This window comes from Peromyscus californicus, unplaced genomic scaffold (genome assembly GCF_007827085.1).
Source record: "Peromyscus californicus insignis strain IS unplaced genomic scaffold, ASM782708v3 Scaffold_14__1_contigs__length_90479793_seg_2, whole genome shotgun sequence".
NCBI lineage: Eukaryota > Metazoa > Chordata > Mammalia > Rodentia > Cricetidae > Peromyscus > Peromyscus californicus.
Genome location: NW_026294436.1, coordinates 44,040,116 through 44,059,841, shown reverse-complemented (window position 1 = coordinate 44,059,841; position 19,726 = coordinate 44,040,116). Strand labels below are relative to the sequence as shown.

Sequence of the window (19,726 nt, the reverse complement as noted above, 5' to 3'; positions counted from 1 at the left end):
CAATGGTAACATTTAAATTTTTGACTCACCAGTAGATCGCTGTGATCACTCAGTTTATGGGATGACATGAGGCAATATCCACACACTTGACACTCACTGACAGCTTTGTTTATTATTTACTCGATTACTTCATTTCTCATAATCGTACAATAATTCTCTTAAACAACACTGTTATAGTTGAAGTTGGTCACATTATACCATCTCTTCCTTCTACAGTAGTGGAGTGTTTTTCACACTTAATTTTTTTAATAGAACATTTGAATATCAAGGAGTGCAATTAATTAAAAATAGCAAATGGACCAAACTTCAAGAGAAACAATTGCACACTCAGTTAAGGATCTGATGCTATACAGTGGTTTGTGTATGTTCAAGAGGAAACATTAGAGGTCTCAGTTTGACACAGAACTGGAGGTGTTTAGGTGGACAGAAGTGGCTCCCTTAAGACCTGTTTGGCAGCTTGGAAATGAGGTTTAATACTGGCTCAATCGCATTAGCCTTTCTAGACAGTTCCTCCAGCCAAGAACTGAGAATCATTGGCAGGGTGTGATCCTTCTCTCTCTGAGGGTAAAAGTCTTCCAGTCACGTGTACAACCATCTCAAGACTACCCCCAGCCCATGCATGTTGGACTTTTAAACTCCAAATGACATTGCAGCAGTCATAGGAGTTGTGTATGTAGTGAGGGTGTGCATACATGGACACACATCTGAAGAGTGGAGAACACAAGAGCATACTGAAAGAATAAGGCAATCAAGGGTAAGTGAGGGGGGAGAAAAAGATGGATGACAAAGGAGATATGTAGGAGGTGGAAGGACTTTGGAGAGCAGGGCATAAGGATAGAAGAGAGGAGGAGAGTGTGCCTGGCATAAAACAGAAAAGGAGGTAACAGAGTAGTGATCCTAACACCACCCCTTGTCTTCCCTCCTGAGCCTATGATCTCCTATCTCCAACAGGGCTGAAAGACATTGGCAGTCTCAATATCCTTCTGCTCAAAATCAAAACACCATTTTCTTCATAGAGTTGAATAGAAGGAGGGAAAGAAAATAAAACAGCAGTAAGGAGATGTACACACCCTGTCGTACTGGCCCATAGCATTCCCTTATCTGGCAGTGGTGAACAGCCTGCCCTTGGATGCCCGTTCACTTAAGCCCCTACACTAGCCATAGGGAGACAGTCAAGTTTTCAGCTGTGTTTTGTTCTGAAAATTAGGGAATCTGTGAGGCAAAATGTGCAAGATAAGCCTTCCAATATTTCTCTGGAAAGAAGCAAAGGAGGAATAAGACCAGCCTGCACTTCAATGTTCTCCCCACTCATCCCTGGGGAAGCCGGTGTGCTGCAGTACTGAGGGTACCAAATGTGCCCTTATTCCAAAGGCTATGGGTGTACTTTGGTTCTTTCCCTTTCCATTGCATGGTGGGCATTCTGTACATGGTTCCTTAGGAAGGTGAAGCTCTGGACAGTTTCTCTGTGGAGCTTAGTGCTTGCTTTAGGCAACACAGAGTGGGTAAAGTCCTGTATTCTGGAGACATTGAGCTCATCCTGTAGCTCAGGGCATATAGTATATGAGGGACCTGGGGAACATTGAGTCACCTCCCTGCCTTTGTTTGCTCATCACTAAAAGTTAGATAAGAATAGAACTTTCTTCAGGGGGTTGAGAATGTTTAAGTGTTTACAGTAGTGCCCATCACACAGCAAATAATCAATTGGGAAACATGAATAAGGCTCAGTGACTGTGCTATAGAGCCTTCCAGACCTGTGTCATGTGTTTCCATATGAAGAGTGCCAGTCAAGGCACGCTGGCTGAATGCACATTGGGTCATCACTAGTCAACCTGGCCCCATGATGTTGTTTCTGAAAGGCTAGCCTTCTGGTTAGCTGGGTCACCATGCCATTCTTGGGCACTGAGTGCAAATGGAGCCTCAGTCCTTACATGTGATCGCTGGTTGTTCTGGTCTATCCAGAGCCTCTGCTACTCCTACTAGCTGGCAGAGCTGGGTGGGCAGGTGGTGACAATGGCAGAATCCTGATGACTGACCTCAGAGAAAGGACTGTCAAAATTTACAATATAATTAAGAAAATTTGTACAGGGAGAGAAGTGCCTTTCAGATTGATAATAGCCTTAGTTCACTGAAACACTGACAAGAAAGAGTCTCATTTGTTGATTAGATCAAACATCAAACCAAGTCCTTTCTGTCCAGAGTAAGGGACCCAGGACTAAACAGAATCAAGGTTCTTAGATCTCTGTTGGTTGTCTGGGAGTGCATGAATATTTTAAAACAAACTCCTCTTATTCCCTGCAGCAGGGTCTGCTAAGTAGTCTTGCAGGTAGCCCTCTCTGGAGCTATATTTTACAGGTGATACCTCACTGCCTCTCAAAGATCATTTTGTTTAGAAGAAAGGACGGAAATCTACCATAAATTCTAGTCCTGGCTTAACATGGAGGAGGGAAGACCTAAAACTCTATAAGACCCACTGGACCCATAACGGAACCTGGGTTCACCCGTGAGGTGTGGAAATAGCAACAAAGGAGTCTGGGTGAAAACCCGTGGGAAACAGACCTGGGCCATCTCTTCATCTTCTTCAGCACATGCCTTGACTCCCAGCATCCCACTGCTTCCTAAGAAATGCCGGAGCGGGGGCATAAGGCAGGTGAAGATTTGCGTGTTCATTTCTGTACCGAGGTGCCAGTGGGAACCCATTAACAGGAGCACCTCCACCTTTGACCTTTCGTAGGAAGCAGGTTAGAGCTCTTGAGCATCCTGGTGAATTTCTTGAAGGAAAAAAAGTGAATGAAGCAAATGAATACCAGAGTGAGTTTCAAGGTAATCTTCTAAGGAAACAAAACGGTGCTGCATGAGGCTACTGGCTGTCAGGCTGACTGATCATGCAGATGGAGATTATGACACTGGACAAGGCCTGCAGGGAGCAAGGGTCACTTTCTTCCTGGTTTAGAAGGTACCTGTGGAGCTTTGGATGTCCCATTAAAAAAATGTCTAAAAATCCACAAACCAACCCAGTTGTTCCCCTCTTCTCTCCTGTTTTATTTTGGCAGCTACTCCCTTGCCCCATGGTGTTAGATGTCTTTGCTGTCCCCATAGTCATTGTAGGGGACACTCAAGGTCTGTTCCTCACACGTCTTCCTGAGGTCCCGACTGAGCTCTGACCAGTCCAGTCCATAGGGCTTGATCTCACTGTAGCGGCAGCCCAGGTACTTGAGGGCACCACGCCTCAAGCTTATTTTGGGCTCCTGAAGTAGTCCATTGCACCAGCTGCTCAGATCTCCAAGCTGGGAAAGGATGAGACCTGCTTTCCTGCAGATCAAACAGAAAAGAACGCTTTTGTCAGAAAACGAACAAACAAACCAAGAAGAGAAGGCCAGAAAAAAAAAATGACTACCAGATCAAGACTCCTGATTTTAAGAGGGTAGAGCTGACCATACTATCTTTTCTATTTAGCACAGCAGATCCTTCATGCTTGTCTGTCCAATGAATGAATGAGTACATGGCATGGGCATGCAAAGTGATGCAGGCACAAATAGGAAATGGAAGTAACAGATGCAGCCAGAAAAAAATAAACTGAGAAAATAAATAACTAATATTTTAGTGGGCACATATACCTTTTTAAATCATGGGGTCTGTAGTATTGAAAGAAATCAAACCAATGTTCTATAAAGCCAGTAATTTATCATCACTAAATGACAAGTAATGTACTTGCATGAGTATTTCCCCTTTCAAGGCGATATTTGAATTGATTAAAAAAAACAGTCAATATAATGGAATGAAAGGGGTATCTGATGTAACCAATTATGCCTGTGCTCAGGTAATTATAGTACAATAAGCCTGAGGACAATGCGGCTCTGGCTTGCATTGACACGGGAGCATATTTTGGACAGAGCAGACTCCCAGGTGCACACAACACCTAATTAACCTTCAGGGGAGCTCATGCTCCACTTCTTTGTCTCCTTCATAAAGCCACAAGGCCATTGCTGTTGCTACTAAACACCAGTTGCAAAAACAAGCAAGGAGAAGGGAACAGATGAGGGGGAAACTGAGCCGTCGAGGATCTCTGGAAAAGAGGGAGAGGAGAGCGAGGTTGCCCAGAAACACACACATTTGAAAACACTGATTCCTTAGCATATGGGATCCTCTGGCACACAGCCTGGTGAAATGGTTAGTACTGGGACGACTGCTGGGTCCTTTTTCCGGTGTCAGAGATAAAGGACGTCTGGAAGCCAGTTCTCAGGTTGTGTTGTTGGCTTTCTCTCTAAGCATCTAGGACAAGGGAGTCCCTCAGTTGGTTGTGTTTCTTTTCTATTCAAAGATGTAAGTGGCCAGAGAGCCATGAAGATGATTCTCCTATTAGAGCAAGCTCATGGAAGGCTCAGAATGCTGTCGAGAAAGCTTGCAGAACAGAACTCCTTGCAGGGTTAGCTAACTGCTAAGCTGGAAAACTCGTGCAAAGAATTATCTCTTTTCTGCTTTAACAAAGAACTCCTTACACAAATGGGAATTTTTCTGCATTTCATTTGTAATAAACATTTCAAAGAAGAATAACTACATTCAATTCCTCTTCATCTGGGCAATGAGTGTGTTGTCAGGGGGCCGGGGAGGGGAGTGATATCACTGTACTCCTAGAATTACAGAAAAAAGGAGGGTGAAGTTGATTTTGGAGTAAAGATGTCAAGCTTCAAGCAGCAAAGTCAAGGGGCTGAGAGCAGTGTGACCTCACTGGAAAGAAGTTGGATTTTCTCCAATGATAGTAGGTTGGAGGAACTCAAAGGAACACTCTACCAGCTGACTGAATAGTCTCTCAGAAGGTTGATTTGTACTTTCTTTATCAGCTTCTGGAGTCTGGCCAGGCAGGTTTTCTGACAGTCATCACCATTCCGGGCTTTGGTGGCCCTCTCCTCTTAATCCTTCCATTGTGTCTTGTCATAAGCTAGTATTCTGAGCAGTTGGAAGAAGCTGGGGATGGGGGCGGTCAGAAGAAGGAATGAGGACAACATCTCATCATCTTCCAGAAACAGACAGAGCACAACCCAGTAGCCTTTCAAAAGAGTGAATTGAATTAGTCTATGGAGTCTTTGTTGCTGTTTTCATTGCTCACTGATTGTTCTTTAAATAATAATTACTTGGGGTCTGCCCTTGACCATCTCAGAGTCAACAGCCTTCTTTGTTAGCAATGGTGCAACACTGTTGTCCTCGGAGTGTCTGCAACCTCAGCTCAGTCTGGAAGCCTCAGGTTTTAATAGAATTGGATCTAACAGAACTGTGGGAATCCTTTCTGTTTGCTAACAGGAAGTGTGTACCCACAGACCCATTTTTATTCATTCTCACAATTAAACCGGGAGTGAGTTGATGTCCCTCAAGGCAGTGGACTTTTCCTTTCCTGTGGCTCTCCCTGAGATTCATGACATTAAAAACCAAGACTTTGTTTCCATGGACTAATGGAATAACACAATGTTTTCTACTATGTATTTGTGAAAGACCAGTATTACCCATGAGAGCCCCTGGGAGGAGAGTGTGGAGAAGAGAGTGCACAGTCAACAGCGGGCTGTGCTCCACAGTGGCAACCCCATTTCCTCCCCTGCTCACTTTCTGCATTAACCAATTTTCCTTCTGAGTCTTGAGTCACAAAAGAGAAATTTTCAAGATTCAAATGCCCTCAGAAGTAACAATGAAATATGCAATGTTAGTGCTATTCAAATTGTGGCATTTATGCTCCCTAGCAAAGAACTGTGTGTGTATACTCAATAAATCTCAGATAAAAGAAGGGAAGGGAGGAAAGGGGGCGCTAGGAGCAGAAGGAAAGGAAGGAGTAGACGGAGAGGTGGTGGTTAGAGAATCTATCAGGTGTGAGCAATAACCTGGTCGGGGGAGAGAGAGGGTGTCGAGTAGAAAGGACATTCTTTAATATTTATTTACATCCTGAGCCGGGATTTATTTCTTAAAAATACTAAGACAAGACAGATTAACTGCCCCCTACGTATTTCCCTTAAATCCACAGCAGTGGCTTTGTTTGTTCAAAGTCTATTATTCCTTGGAAGTTACAGGTAAAACTTACAGGGTGTAGCAAGATCCTGCCTGACTTTATACAAATAATCATTTTATTTCAGAAAGAATACTCTGAATTTTCTACTTCCTCCAAAAATAATAAAGTAGAGCTTGGAAGCATGGCTCAGTGAAAAAAAGTGCTTGCCATGCAGATGTGAGCGCAATCCTCAGAGACCAGTGTGCTGGGGCAGGCTGAGATTGCAATCCCAGACCCATAGAAGTAGAGACAGGTGGGCAATGCCCAAGTTGACCTTTGGCCTCCAACTACACCTACACATGTGTGTATCTGCACACTGTACATACTTTTACACACACACACACACACACACACACACACACACACACACATACACACACACACACACACACACACACATACACACACACACACACACACACACAAGAAGGAAATACAGGGGAAATATCCTGAACAACGGTCTTCTGGGAAAATTTATAACTACTGAGGTGAGTGTCCTCAGATGTTAGATGAATGGGATGGGATGACTTCTGGGGAACACTGTGCTTTACCTCTTGACTAAAGTGTAAGAATGGCTTAAGAGCTGAGATAGGGGTTGGGCAGGGATACTGTTGTGTCCATGTTGCAAGACCCCGGAGCAAGACCACCACAGCTGATATCCAATGCAAAACACACAGGGGTTTATTGATTACAAGCAAGTCAGGCTTAATCTGTGTCCAACACTCCAGCACAGTGGGTAGAGGAGGATGGCCCTGAGCTCTCAGAATGAGGAGTTTTTTTAAAGGGAAAAACCACAAGCAGGGTGGTACAAGCCTTTGTGTCATATGATTGGGTGAGGTTATGTAAGCTTTGAATTTACTAGTTGGGGGTTACAGTTATCATTTTTGGGCAGGCCTGGATAAGTCCCAGGCTCTATCCTTGAGCTCCCATGGAGGCTGGCTGGCCTAGCATCTATTGACTGTGGAGACTGACTCAGTGGCCCAGGCTCTGTAATTGACACACGCACATAGTTCTAACTTGGTGAGGGGTCCCAGACAGTAAACAATTGACTGAACCTTGAGCGGTCAGAGTACATGCAGAAAGGGAGCTACTGCCAGGTCTTTTGTTCATGGCCCTCCAGGAAACTGCTTGCTCAAGTCTCAGGAAACTGAAATTAAGGCCTGATCTCCAAGAGAAGATTGACAGCCTGTCATGGCATCTGCTTGGTCCTTTCAATACTACAGAACCAATTTCCCTCATTTTGCCTCCTCTCCCTGACTCCCTTCCACCTTCCTTTTCTTTCCCCCTCCCCCCATCTCCTTCTGTCCTCTGCCTTCCACCACACCCTGTCCTCCCTTCTCTTTGGCTTCCACTCTCTTTTCCCATTCTCACAGCCCTTCCTTGCCCTATTTTCATTTTTCATAAGTTCTTGAATAATTTGTGGTTCTAAATTTTATGCAACACATCTCTTTATTACATCTAAGAATTCCAGAATTTCCAGGAAAGCCTGCTATCTCAATATACGGTCATAATAAGTGGTCTAAAACAGAAAGTGATATCTCTGCACATTCCTCATTGCCTGCTTTCCAGGAATTCTATCTGAGCTCTACAACCTGAAAACAGTATGGATTGTGTATTAGGAAGTGACAGGATTGGGTCAGGAGTAAGTAGGCACATATCATGTCACCTTAATGGAGGCCTCATCTTCTCTGATACCATCTTGAAAGAACATGCCAAAGTGTGCCTCACAGAGATAGCATTCATGTGCACTAGATGTTTTCTGATGACCCCCTTAATAAAACTTTTACTTTCCTTTCACAAGACTGAGGTTTCATTCCTTGTAAATTTAGCATTTGGAATTCTGTATTAGTGAGCTCAAGATCAGGAGCAAAGGCTTATTTTCAGAGTTCAGGATGTGAATTCATGACTCAACTGCTTTAAAAGAGCTTATTCCAAACCTTCAACCTTCTACATGGCCTGGGCTGTGTACAGCATGGCACTTAGTTCTCTGAGTATCTAAGATCTCTCAGGGAGTCTCTGCAACATCCATGAAAGAGTAACACAGCACAGAGACACCAGACACCATAAGTGTTTAAAAGAGAATTGCACAGTTCGTTGAGTACCTGGGTCCTAATTCATCCTCACACCGCCAGGTGAACTCCCCGAAACTCTCATAGTGCTGGTTATAGTGGTAGAGGACTCGATGCAAAGTGGGGGAACCCAGATCCAGAAGGGTGTTGTAGGCAGTCTGCTGCTCCTTTCCACTGGTGTAGCCATTGAAGAGGTTGTAGATCTTGTCTGCTATTTCTGAGGGGGAAGAAAAGGCAAGTCCAGTTGTGCTTGGCGAAATGCATCATTAGGTGATTTCAACTCCAGGCAGAGATTGTATAAAGTACACCAACACAAATCTAGATGGCACAGTCTACTTATATATAGGGCGTGTGATATACTCAAGGCATAACCTGTTGCTTCTAGAATCGTGAACACTACAAGATTAAAACAGTAACAAGAGAAAGGACTCAATCAGGAGACATGGTAGACACAGATTTCTACACAGCTGCTGCTTTATTTATATTTGTTTATACTATTTACAATAAGGTATTTTCTAAGTAGAGTGCAGTCTGAAATAATTATATGTGTAGAATAGTAAATACACAAACCAGTGATAGTTGTTTATTATCATGATCAATATTAGTCGGTGCACACAGTCATGTGTGTTAACACATGGCAACACAGCAGATTTGTTTCTATCAGCACTACAAGGCTGTGTGAACGCACTCTGCTCTTACATCATGACTGCTATAGCATTACTGTGCATAGGAAATTTGTGGCTCCATTATAGTCTCATGGGACCACTGTGGTATATGTGGTCTGATATTAAACTGATTAAAATATTACATAACATTCAGCCATCAATTATATATGTATAATTATATGCAACGTATGTGCAGTATGTGTGCCAGTAAATAAAAACATGCATTTTATTTATGTGTGCATGTTGATATTTTAAAACACTGACCCTAAAGTGTGAGATTGATTTGTGTAACTCACTCCACCTCTGTGCCACTGGGTTTCAGTTTTTTCTTTAATAAATTAGATGCCTTTGACTACATCTCTAAGGTCAATTTCAGCTGCAATACTCTTTGTCTTACCAAGGTTTTCTAAAAAAAAAAATACATAACCTGAGGCAAAAGCTCATATATTCATGCTTCATTGGAAAGTGTAATCCCAGAGAAGTAAGGCTGGGGATAAAGGGCAATGAGGCAAGAAATGAGAGGAAATATAAAGGATTATATTAGGAAGCTGGTAATGCCTTCCTATGAACCTGAATGCTGTATTTTGCAGTAGAGGATTATGAAGTTGCTGGATCACTACTGGGCCATACAGTGGGAGAAATAAAGAGTTTATGTTCAGCTCTCATTAGAGATTGGTCCAAGTTTGCTTCCATATAACACTGGCTCAAGTTTGCTCTCATGAGACACCGACATGACAAACTTACACCTGTAGGTAGCATTTATCTGGGTACCAAGTGGTTCTCTAAAGAGCATCAGAGAAGCCTAGGCCACAGGTGGCAGGCTTTGGCTCACAGATAAAGTGAGGCATCACCAGGTAATACTTCTGAACCATGAGAAGAATTAGGAGAGGCACTGACATTGGAACGCAGAACATTCGCTGGAACCATGCAGGCCCGACATAAAGGTAACATGGGGATCGGTATACATCTAGAAACTCAAACTAGATCACTACCCAATCCTAAATGAGTAATCATTCAGTAAGATTTATCTGTGATATTTCCGCCTCAAAGGTTTCCATGGCTAAGACTGAGTTTGGTGATGTGGTAAAGCAGTAACAGCTTGTATAGTCTTGACTTTTTTTTGTTTCATAACTGAAGGAATTTTATCATTACATGTTTTCTCATTACAACTATCAGAAAAGAGATGCTTTTTGCATGTCCCGCCTAAACATCCGAGAGCTAACATCTAGTGAGCAGTGAGCAATGCTTTCCCTTGGGTGTGTTAATTCTGGAGTTGAAGAAATTGAGTTCCTGGGTGAGGAAATTAGAATTATGCCTACTTGACTCCACTAACCAATCCCAGTACAAGACTCCTTGTGCTACTACCAAGGGAATTTAAGAATACTGGTAAATGACAGATCCACCTGAGGGTTTTGTGGGTGGAACGAATGCTGGCCTCCACATCACACTGATTATTTTGGGGACAGGAGCTAGACCTTACTTCCTTGATATCCTCAGAAGCTGTATTGTACCAGACAAAAGGGCTGATCAGAAATTATTAGCTAAAAGAATGGAGTTCATAAGTTTGAGTGTAGCTTGAATCCACTTGGCAGCAGGGTTTCTAAGAGATCCCTCTCCAAGCTGGTTTACACGAATCCTAGAAATGAAACTTACAGACAACACATTCAGCTGCATTACACATGACTCTCCTTCAGAAATCCATTTAGATTTTTAGGCTGTTAAAATTCTCAGGCAGCTATAATGGGATTTTTAGATAAAGAAGACAATAATTTAGAAACTAAAATCTCATGATATCTCATTATTATGAAAGGTTTAATCATGTCATGGGTTAAGAACTTTACATCCTCACACCCCTCACTGCAGATTTATGCATATCCGTCCCACAACAAATGAGATTAAGAGACAGACAAGGCTAGAGGTTACCAACTCGAGGTCACATTGCTATTGTGGGCTGCAGGGAAGCTTCTAAACTGTGTTTCCTGTGGCTTCTTTGCATCAATGCTCAGTCATCAGTAGCATAGAAACAGTTTAAGGTGGAAGAGGCAGAATCTTGGGATAACTGTCTCCAATAGAGCACATGTGGGCGGGGAGCCCTTGTAAGTATGCCGGGGAGTGGGGGCTGTCTTTTCTGGAGTTAGGAGAGAAGGAAACAGAGGGCCAGTTCTGATGACTGCTTTGTATTGGTTGGAAGGCAGGGGGTGTTTTGCTGAGACAAGAATGGGTAGGAAAGGAAAACCATTGGTGCTCAGATTGCAGCTTAGATGGGGTGATTTGGAATTCCTCTCTGACTGATGCAGGGATGCCAAACAATGTTTCTTGCAGTGGGAGATAATGTGTCAGATTCCAGATTCTACTTGTTTACTGTTGAGAAATGGCCACGACAGAGGTGGTGATTCTTGGTGCATCCAATCACTCTCATAACATAATAGTTAGTCATTTTTAGTTGAACAAGCCAATATCTGCATCCTGTGGGCAAAACCAAGTTCCACCACAAATCTGCTAAAACCAAGATAATCTAACTGAAGGGTAAGATTACAAGCCTGTCAGTAAACAGGATCTTATACTCAGAAAGACCCATGCTTCAGCTCCCAAAGTATGACCACATCTGCCTCCTCCTATCTCCACTGAGGGAATGGAGATTTCTCTTTTCCCTTAACAATTCTTTTTTTTTTATTAATTAAATTTTTGAGACATTTTACTTCAATTAGCTGTTATAGATTGCAAGAATTCACCAACTCAAAGAATGCCAGGTATTTTAAATTATTACTTTATTAGCTTTGAGCTTCACAGAAGTTTTCAGTTATCCATGACAAATTCAAGTCCCCCCCTCTCTTTAATATACATGAGTTAGAAACAAGTAAATTGCAGGTGAGAAGATGTCAAGGAGACTGTCAACACAGCCTCATTGCAAAAAAGGGAGGCTGAGTTACTAGGAGGGATCTGAGATCTTTTGGACAGTGGGATAAAATAACAGGGCTGGGCTGCAGCCGTTAGACTGAAAGGTATGGCTAAGAGCAGCCATCAGAGTTTTGAATAGACTCAGGTTCCTGTGTATTGGCCTTAGATACATTACTTAACCCTTTTGGGCCTTAGTTTTCCTGTCTTTCCCATAATGGATAGTGATATACACTTCCCAAGATTATCATGAGAATAAAAGGTTTACTGAATGCAAAACTTTGATTTAGTATAATATCTGCTCACAGTAACTTTATACTTATTCATCGATTTTATAAAATTATCAGTGAATGCTTAGTGATTCCTGGAATGTTTCTGTGCTTGGGAATCACATAACTGAAAGAATCTGACAAAAATCCTCACTCTGTATTTGCAGTGTTGTGATCGGAGATAGTCAAGTGAGCAATGGAATGTAAACAAGGGGAATGCAGTGTGTTAGGAGGTGAGGAAATAATGTATGAATGGGAAGGATGGAAATATTGAGAAGGACTTTGCTATCTTAAGTGGGTTGTCTGCACCGGATCTCCATGACATGTTGGGCACTGGGGTTAGATACTGAGAAGGAGCGGGCATGAGCTGTGTAACATCTTTTGAAGAATTCACAGGGACCAGAAGTCCAAGCACCAAGGTTCTCAGATTACAGTGGGCACGAAATGAGCAGGTGCATATGGAAACAGGTGAATGAAGGGAAAGGAGGGAAAGATAGTGTTTTTGCTTCTACTGCCGATTTCTCAATAGATCATGTTTCTCTTGATGCAAAGAAAGAAGATGCAAAACACGGCATCCCAGGAGACTGGGGAAAACAGCATGATTAAAATGAGGTAGTAACTTCAGAGCCACAAGTGAGTTTTCTAGACCCCCAGTAATAGCTGCTCTTTTTATCTGAATTAGGAACAGTGGAAAACATCTGTAGCTTTGATTGATGGTCTTCTTGGCTTTGTAGAAAATGTCCCCCCAGACAAGAGATCCTAATTCATCACTTAGCATTTCTCAGAAGCCACCTACAAACCCCAGCCGCACACTGAAATAATGAATGATGTAATTCCACATGGGAACACAAGATAAACAATCTCAAATGGCCTGGTATCTTTGTCCTTAGCACTACCCGTGTTGCAAGGTCCCTTCTTCTCTCTCCAGTTCTGGATATGCTTTCCAATCAAACTGCCCTGTGCTTCCAGTCTACCAGTGATCCTCACATGGGAAGCATCATTACCCCAGACATGGCTGCTGTTTCCCACTGGAGTGTCCGATTTGGAGACTGAGAACACCCATTTCTGACAAGATCCAGGGTAATGTCAATGTGGTTAATCTAGGCACCACATTTTGAAGACCAATGCTGTACACTAACCCATTCTTTCGAACCTTTCCTTATGTTACGCTGGGGCCAGAGTTATCACAAAGCAACAACTCTCACTTTGCCCCCAACTTGGGCACATACTCCTCCTTATCTCCTTATTTCTGTGTTTTCTTATTTTATGCCTTCTCCAGGACATGTTGATTCTTCTTCCACGTCCTTGAAGAGAATGGCCCTCCAGTCCCTCACAGCCAACTGAAGCAATCCCTTCTCTCTCACATATATTGAGAAGCCTTCATTTTCAAAACTCGCTTAGTTTAAATTTCCTCCCATTCACTCCCTGAACACTCCCTTATATCCCCTGAAGAACCTTGTCTCTGATTCACCTCTTTGCCACTTCCATGAAGGGTGGCTTTGCCCCTCATGGAAGAGGCCCCCTTAAGACATTCAGCTGCCAATCATTGTCCCTGAGAACTGCTCCACTTTTGAAAGAGCAAATCTTAAAAACACATACTACGAACACAACACAACCTCATTTCACAATTTCTGCATTTTATGTTGGTGCTCAATCATCCTTTGATGGAACAAACAAACAAACACCTGAGTGCTTTGGCTCCTCCATTCACTACAGGCTTCCCCTCAACCCATTTCCTTCTCTACTGGAGATCCCAACCACCTCGAGTTAGGTTTCTTCTTCTTTTAGTCCCTTTTCTTCTACCATATCTTTGCACATCCATGTTTCTGGAATTTTCCTGGACAAATGACACACCATTCAACCAGAGGCTCCACATTTAACCTATTGAGAAATAAATGCGTTTGTTCTTCTGTCCGCATACCGAGGCTCAGATCACCTCTTCACAACTGTCCAATAGCTGCCCTGGTATGAACAGCAGCCCCATCGCTTATCGATTGCCATAGCCTTCCATTTCCACTTTAGAATGTTCTGGGTCTGTTCTTACCACAGCTGTGAGAATGACCTCTAAAACATCTAGTAATGATGTCACTCTTCTGTCCCAAGTCCTCTAGGGCATCCTATCACAATGCCAGATACAGTCCTTTCCTACCAATAATTAGACATTACTAAATATGCCCAGAACCCCTGGGAACTCCTGCCCATCAGTGCCCTTCACATTTTTTTCCAAGCATGTGGAATCACAAGCCTTCTTTGTCTTCAAACATCATCAAGTTCTACCCTGCTACTTTCTGAAATGATCTTTGCAAAGATATTTGTGTGGCTTCCTCCTCCACTTACTTTCCCAAATTCTGACCTCTGCCCATTTTCTACCATGCCCCATTTATTATCTCCATGACAGGCAGCATCATTTGAAATATGCATTTTATTATTTTGTTGCTGTTATCTTTGGCCCCTGCTGATATAGTTATAAAGGTACAGTATTTTTGCTCCTGATGCCTAGGACAGATATTCAGTAAGTACTAAATATTTGTTGGATGAGCTAATAAATCCATGAAATTGATTACAAAATTCTTGACAATTGATTCTGAGTCCAATGCTAGCATCTGATAAATGTCTATTCAGTGACTAATACCAAGATCCAAACACACCTGTGGGAGAATGAAATAAAGGAATGGATGCATTTGGGTCGCATCAAGAAAGGTGCTCAGCTGCTGAAGGAACAAAGGATAAGAACTAGCCTTCCCTTGGTGAGATTCCACGGTGAACTTGCAGGACCTCATGACTCAACCTTCTAGATGAAAAGGTTTATCTTATTACTAATATATGCTTTCTTCAGCTCCAGGAGGCTGGTTTCAGTAAAAAGGCAGCAGAAACATACTTACATAGTGGCTGTAGTGTTATGACATGGTAAAATTCTTCTTAGAATGTATCTCACTAGCTTTAGATAAATGCTCACATGAGGGATAGTATCTGGGAGCTGACATCACACTGAGTCAAATTCCTATCTGTCCTTAGATTTAAGCTCAGACCCAAATGGGCTATATTTATGATCACCATCTGGATTTGAGGGAGACAAAGCATATGGGATTTTTCTTTGGTAGAACTGTATTAATTTGCAAGGATGCCCTCAATTAGTCTAACTCATTAATCTCCAGACTTGCTCTGTGCAGGACTCCTTCCTAGCTGAAGGATAACAGGACCTGAGATTGTGATTTTATCCTCTCTGCACTAAATTGTCTTCTTGTGTCTCCAGTTCTTTTATTAGGAAGCGAAAGCAGGTAGAGAACCCATTCAAACCTCCTGTACTAGAACTGACAGACAGGAGCTCTCCAGAGAAAGAGCTGCTCTCTACCACATGTCCTGTAGACATTATCAAGACATCATTTCCTCTGCTAATCTCCTCCTTGCTGCTTTCTACTCACCCAGCAGCTCCACAGTAGCTTTCGTCTCTCCAAAGACACCAGTGAACACCAGATAGAAAGGAACTTTCAGCCGGGCGGTGGTGGTGCACGCCTTTAATCCCAGCACTCGGGAGGCAGAGCCAGGCGGATCTCTGTGAGTTCGAGGCCAGCCTGGGCTACCAAGTGAGTTCCAGGAGAGGCACAAAGCTACACAGAGAAACCCTGTCTCGAAAAACCAAAAAAAAAAAAAAAAAAAAAAAAAAAAAGAAAGGAACTTTCACAAACAGTACCTGGAGGTGCTACAGATCCCCCTAGACAGACTCACATTTGAGGTGTGTGATCCAGACCCTGTCTTTCTTTACTTTCATGGAGCTTAAGAGACCTCCAAGGCTCAGATCCTGTAAGCCAGCCTCTCCCACTAGCGAGCAGTACACCTGCCTCATATGTGTGGTTTCTGTTCTTCCATTGTATCCCATTGCACATAGCCCTAAAAGGGAGAATTCTTGCTATCTCTTTTGCAGTAGTCCCTTTCCTCACCAGTTTGCAGAGACAACGTCCTGTTGAATCTTTCACCTAGAAACACTCTCCATTTGTCCTGGAAACACTATAAAAATAAATGGGCATTGGGGTCAAATACGGGCTCTGTGTGTGGTTTCCATTAGGTTCTTTGTAACCTCAGGCACCTTATTTACTTTACTCTGAATTTCAATTTCATCATATGTAAAATGAGGGCAGTGTTGTGTTCATTGCTTCATACATAGAATATTGAGTTTCTATCAGAAGGCAGGCTTTCTGCTTGGTTAATAATAACTTGTTCCTAACACATCTACTTAATATTTACTATGTACCAAGCACCATTTTGCTTTTACTAGTTTAAGTTAATGATTTCATTCAATTCTCACTAGACCCTTCATATTGGGGTTACCATTTTCCTCATTCCATATATGAGTAAACTGAGGCATGGGATAAAGTAACCTGTTCAAGATCAAGTAAGTAGATGGTGGATCAGGAATTTGAATTTAGGCTGTTGGTTCCAGCTAAGTTCTTATGTGAGCTGTCAGTCAAGTATACTGCCTTCTAGATATTAAGGACACACAGAGCAGAAAAGGAGACTTGACTCAGGCCTTCATGACACTCACTGGCTGGTGAGGTCAAAAGACACTGTGCACATCATTATAAAAACTTAAATATTCTGAAGGCCAGAAACACAGTACTGTGAGGGCACGTAACAGTGGTTCTTGACCTCTTCTCCTGTGAGGAAGAGACACTTGATCTACTTTTTCATGCTGAGATGAGTTAGTCATTTGGAAAGGTACAGAGCATTTGAAGTAACAGGGCCTAACATATGCAATGACCCTATAATAAAAGTGAGAGAGACCTGTCAAAGGGGAATTGAGGAAGGCAGTATGGCCAGAACGAAGAGACTGATAGGGTAGTGGAGAGTTGGCAAGTAGGTGCTGAAGAAATAGACAGGGTCACCCACTTAGGTCCCAACAGACCTTTTAAATATTCATGCCATAAGAAGAATGGCAGTCCATTAAGGGATTGTTATTAGAGCGTATTTTATTACAGTCAGATGTCTTTGAAAATACTGTGCCTATGACATGCCAATATGATTAACTATGAAAATATTTTCCAAAGTTGTACTGTGCTAAAAGATCGATGGTTTTAATTAAAGCAGAGCTAGGTGGGCAGCCCATTTTAGGGACCCCATCCCTACTGCAGGGAACTGTCATTTTACTTTCCAATAAAATCCCGCTTGCTTGATCTTCAAAAAACAGATGAAGTAACGTAGGTCTAGATCACTCCTCTCCAGTGATTTTCATCATGGTGTCACCCTGCAGCATTCTGGGACTATGTCCCTCTTGGTTAAAATGATATGTTCATAACCAAGAACTATATGTAAGATAATGAGGGGCATCAGAAAATTAGCTTAGCCATGTTCTGTCCATGACTGGAATCTGCGTAACCAAAGTATTCAATGTCTCTGCTGAAAAAAAGACTTCAATTTCAGTTCTGCCTAATAGATGTTAGGGCCTTACAGTAACACCTTCATTGGTGCTGGAGCCCTGTAGAAGTGGGAAGCGTAACTTAAGAATTCTGGCTTCAGAGATGTGAAAACTTTAGAGCAGGGGATGATGCCCAGACCATCCAGGGAACATCTCATGTGTGCTGGATGATGGTTGAGGAAAAACTTCCTAGTGGACCAGGACCAGTGCCAGTGAGGGAGCTTACATTGAAGAACTGATGCATAATAACCTCAAAGTATGGAGTTAGAGACTTGGGTGCATCGAAGGAGGCGCTGATAACTGATCAATTCCAAGTCTGCAGCTTTGTTTGCCTTAGCTCAGAACAAACCTTCAGATGTACAAATCCCAAAGAGAGCAAGTGATCCATCTGTGAGGCCAGAGATGACAGGATCTTTTGCATGGACCTAAGCCCCTACATTCCTGGGGACTTTATCAATGTCTGTTGTTGACTCCTGTCTTTTGAGATAATTGTATGGGATAACAGAATACAGTGAAACCTTCTGTCAGAGTGCACAGGCCCAATGGTACTGACAGAAAGCCCAAGGTTCTACCTTGAGCCTGGATTCTTCCTTCCTGTCAAACTCCAGGTCATGCTGTCCACTCCTTTGGTTACTGGTTCCTCAGCATGGCAAGGATAGATGGTTGGGCCATCATGTGTAGGCATTGCTAACTTCAGCGTCCCTTACCTTGGGCTTTGCCATCATCCACCACAGGACACGGGGTCTTCACGATCACATCACTTGGCCTGGAGCGTCGCCCTGTGTTGTCGACTCCCCAGAGGGTGAACCTGGCAGAGAGGTACGAAGGTAGCATTACTAGAGAGGACATGTCTGGCGGTTGGGGCTGAGTGCTGTGTCTGGAGGCCCAGCTTTGTCTGAATAGCAGGTCGGGACACTTACTGCTCCCATCTAGCACTCTTGTTGGAAAGCAGTGGCATGAAGCCTCTGACTGCTTCCTGTGGTCAGTGGTTGGGATATGCTGTCTTGAGGGCTGTCTGATGGAAAGCATCATAGTGAGGGACACTTCATCTCCACATGGAATCCCCAGGCCACTTCAATCCACATGCAATCTCAGGCCCATTACTGAAAATTCTCAGACCCAGCTCAGACCTACTCAATCTGATACAGGGACTAGAAACCCGTGCTTTCCCAAGCCTTGAGACTTCCAGGTGACTCGTGTTGTTTTTTCTTTTCTTTCTTCTCAAATTATTTATTTATTATACTACTTAATTATTCTTCCCCCAAAAAATGGTGTTCAAAAGAGAGATGATCTCATGCCCACTCTTCCTTCCTCACACAGAAGCACAAAGGATTGTCAGAGTGAGGACCTGAATGCCCAGAGAGGCCATGTGCCCTTCTCTTCCTCCCTCAACTCATGCCAATGTCATGGGGTCCTCACATAGGCAGGCTTCACCCTATCAAGACGCCTGGTCTAGTAAGACCTAAAATGTGACAACCTGCTTAAATCCAAAGGGCATGGGGTAGATCATAGCTGTTGGGTGCCTAAGGGCTTCTCAGCTATTGGGCCAGGGCCAACCATTCAGCTTTCTTTCTTATCAACAGTGAGGGTTCAGACCACCCCACCATGTTTACCTTATGCCCTGCTCCTAAGCCCTGCTCAATGGCCTTCCCCAGTAGCGCCACCGCCAACAGCCCTCCCCTACCATGTGCACCCCGATTCCAAACCAAACATCTTGCCACCCTTCTCTTGCCATGCCTTCCCGGGGAGGGCATGGGGCTGCACTGACACTCCTTATCTGCACCCTAGCCCTGGCAGCCATATGTTCTCTCATTTGGCTCTGTGTGCCTCATCAGCTTCTTGGCCGTATTTCTAGAATGGTTCCCCAGACCCCCAGAACCTGTAGCTGGTACACCGGAACTTTTGGAAACAGATCCATTTCTGAGTCCAATTTGTTAACCCAGTCTCAGAGCACATTCAGCTAAGGTTCTGAGGGGTAGACCTAGAGGTACCATGGGCTACCCCCATGCACTTACACCTCATGGTGTGTGATTCCCATGTTAAGTCACGTTCTTTGTGACCCCTAATAGTGTGTTAAGCTGGGATTCAGTATAGAACAAATCTATACTTTGGGGATCTGAGACCCCTTTGCAGGGAGTGGGATCTATTTTTCTTCTTCTTGGGCTCCAAGGTTTGCTCTCTGTTACAGAGTCTGTCACTTCTAGCAGCTGTTGTCGGGGGAACCAGCAGATGCAAAGGTCGGGGCTTTGCAGGCTGACGCTCCAGGCTGGCTTGGGCATGGTCTTGGCTTACAGGTGTAGCCCTGTTGCTCTAGTGCTCATAGGTAGCAGATCTTTTTCCTTCAGCCCTACAACTTCAGCTTAGGCTCCAGCGTGTCTCCCACTGCCACC

The 19,726-nt window shown here is 43.4% G+C and overlaps 1 protein-coding gene across 2 annotated transcripts in view; it reads right to left on the bottom strand.

Annotated features, from left to right (window-relative positions):
• Positions 1-86: 86 nt before the first annotated feature.
• The window catches only part of Astn1 (astrotactin 1), a 327,875-nt gene continuing 308,235 nt past the window's right edge, over positions 87-19,726 (bottom strand). For both annotated transcript variants that reach the window (XM_052737326.1, XM_052737327.1), the window contains exons 21-23: positions 18,044-18,144; positions 8,131-8,314; positions 87-3,309 (exon numbers count right to left, since the gene is read on the bottom strand). In XM_052737326.1, coding sequence (XP_052593286.1) covers positions 3,072-3,309; positions 8,131-8,314; positions 18,044-18,144 — 523 coding nt within the window. In that variant the 3' untranslated portion in view covers positions 87-3,071. The remainder of the gene's footprint in view (positions 3,310-8,130; positions 8,315-18,043; positions 18,145-19,726) is intronic.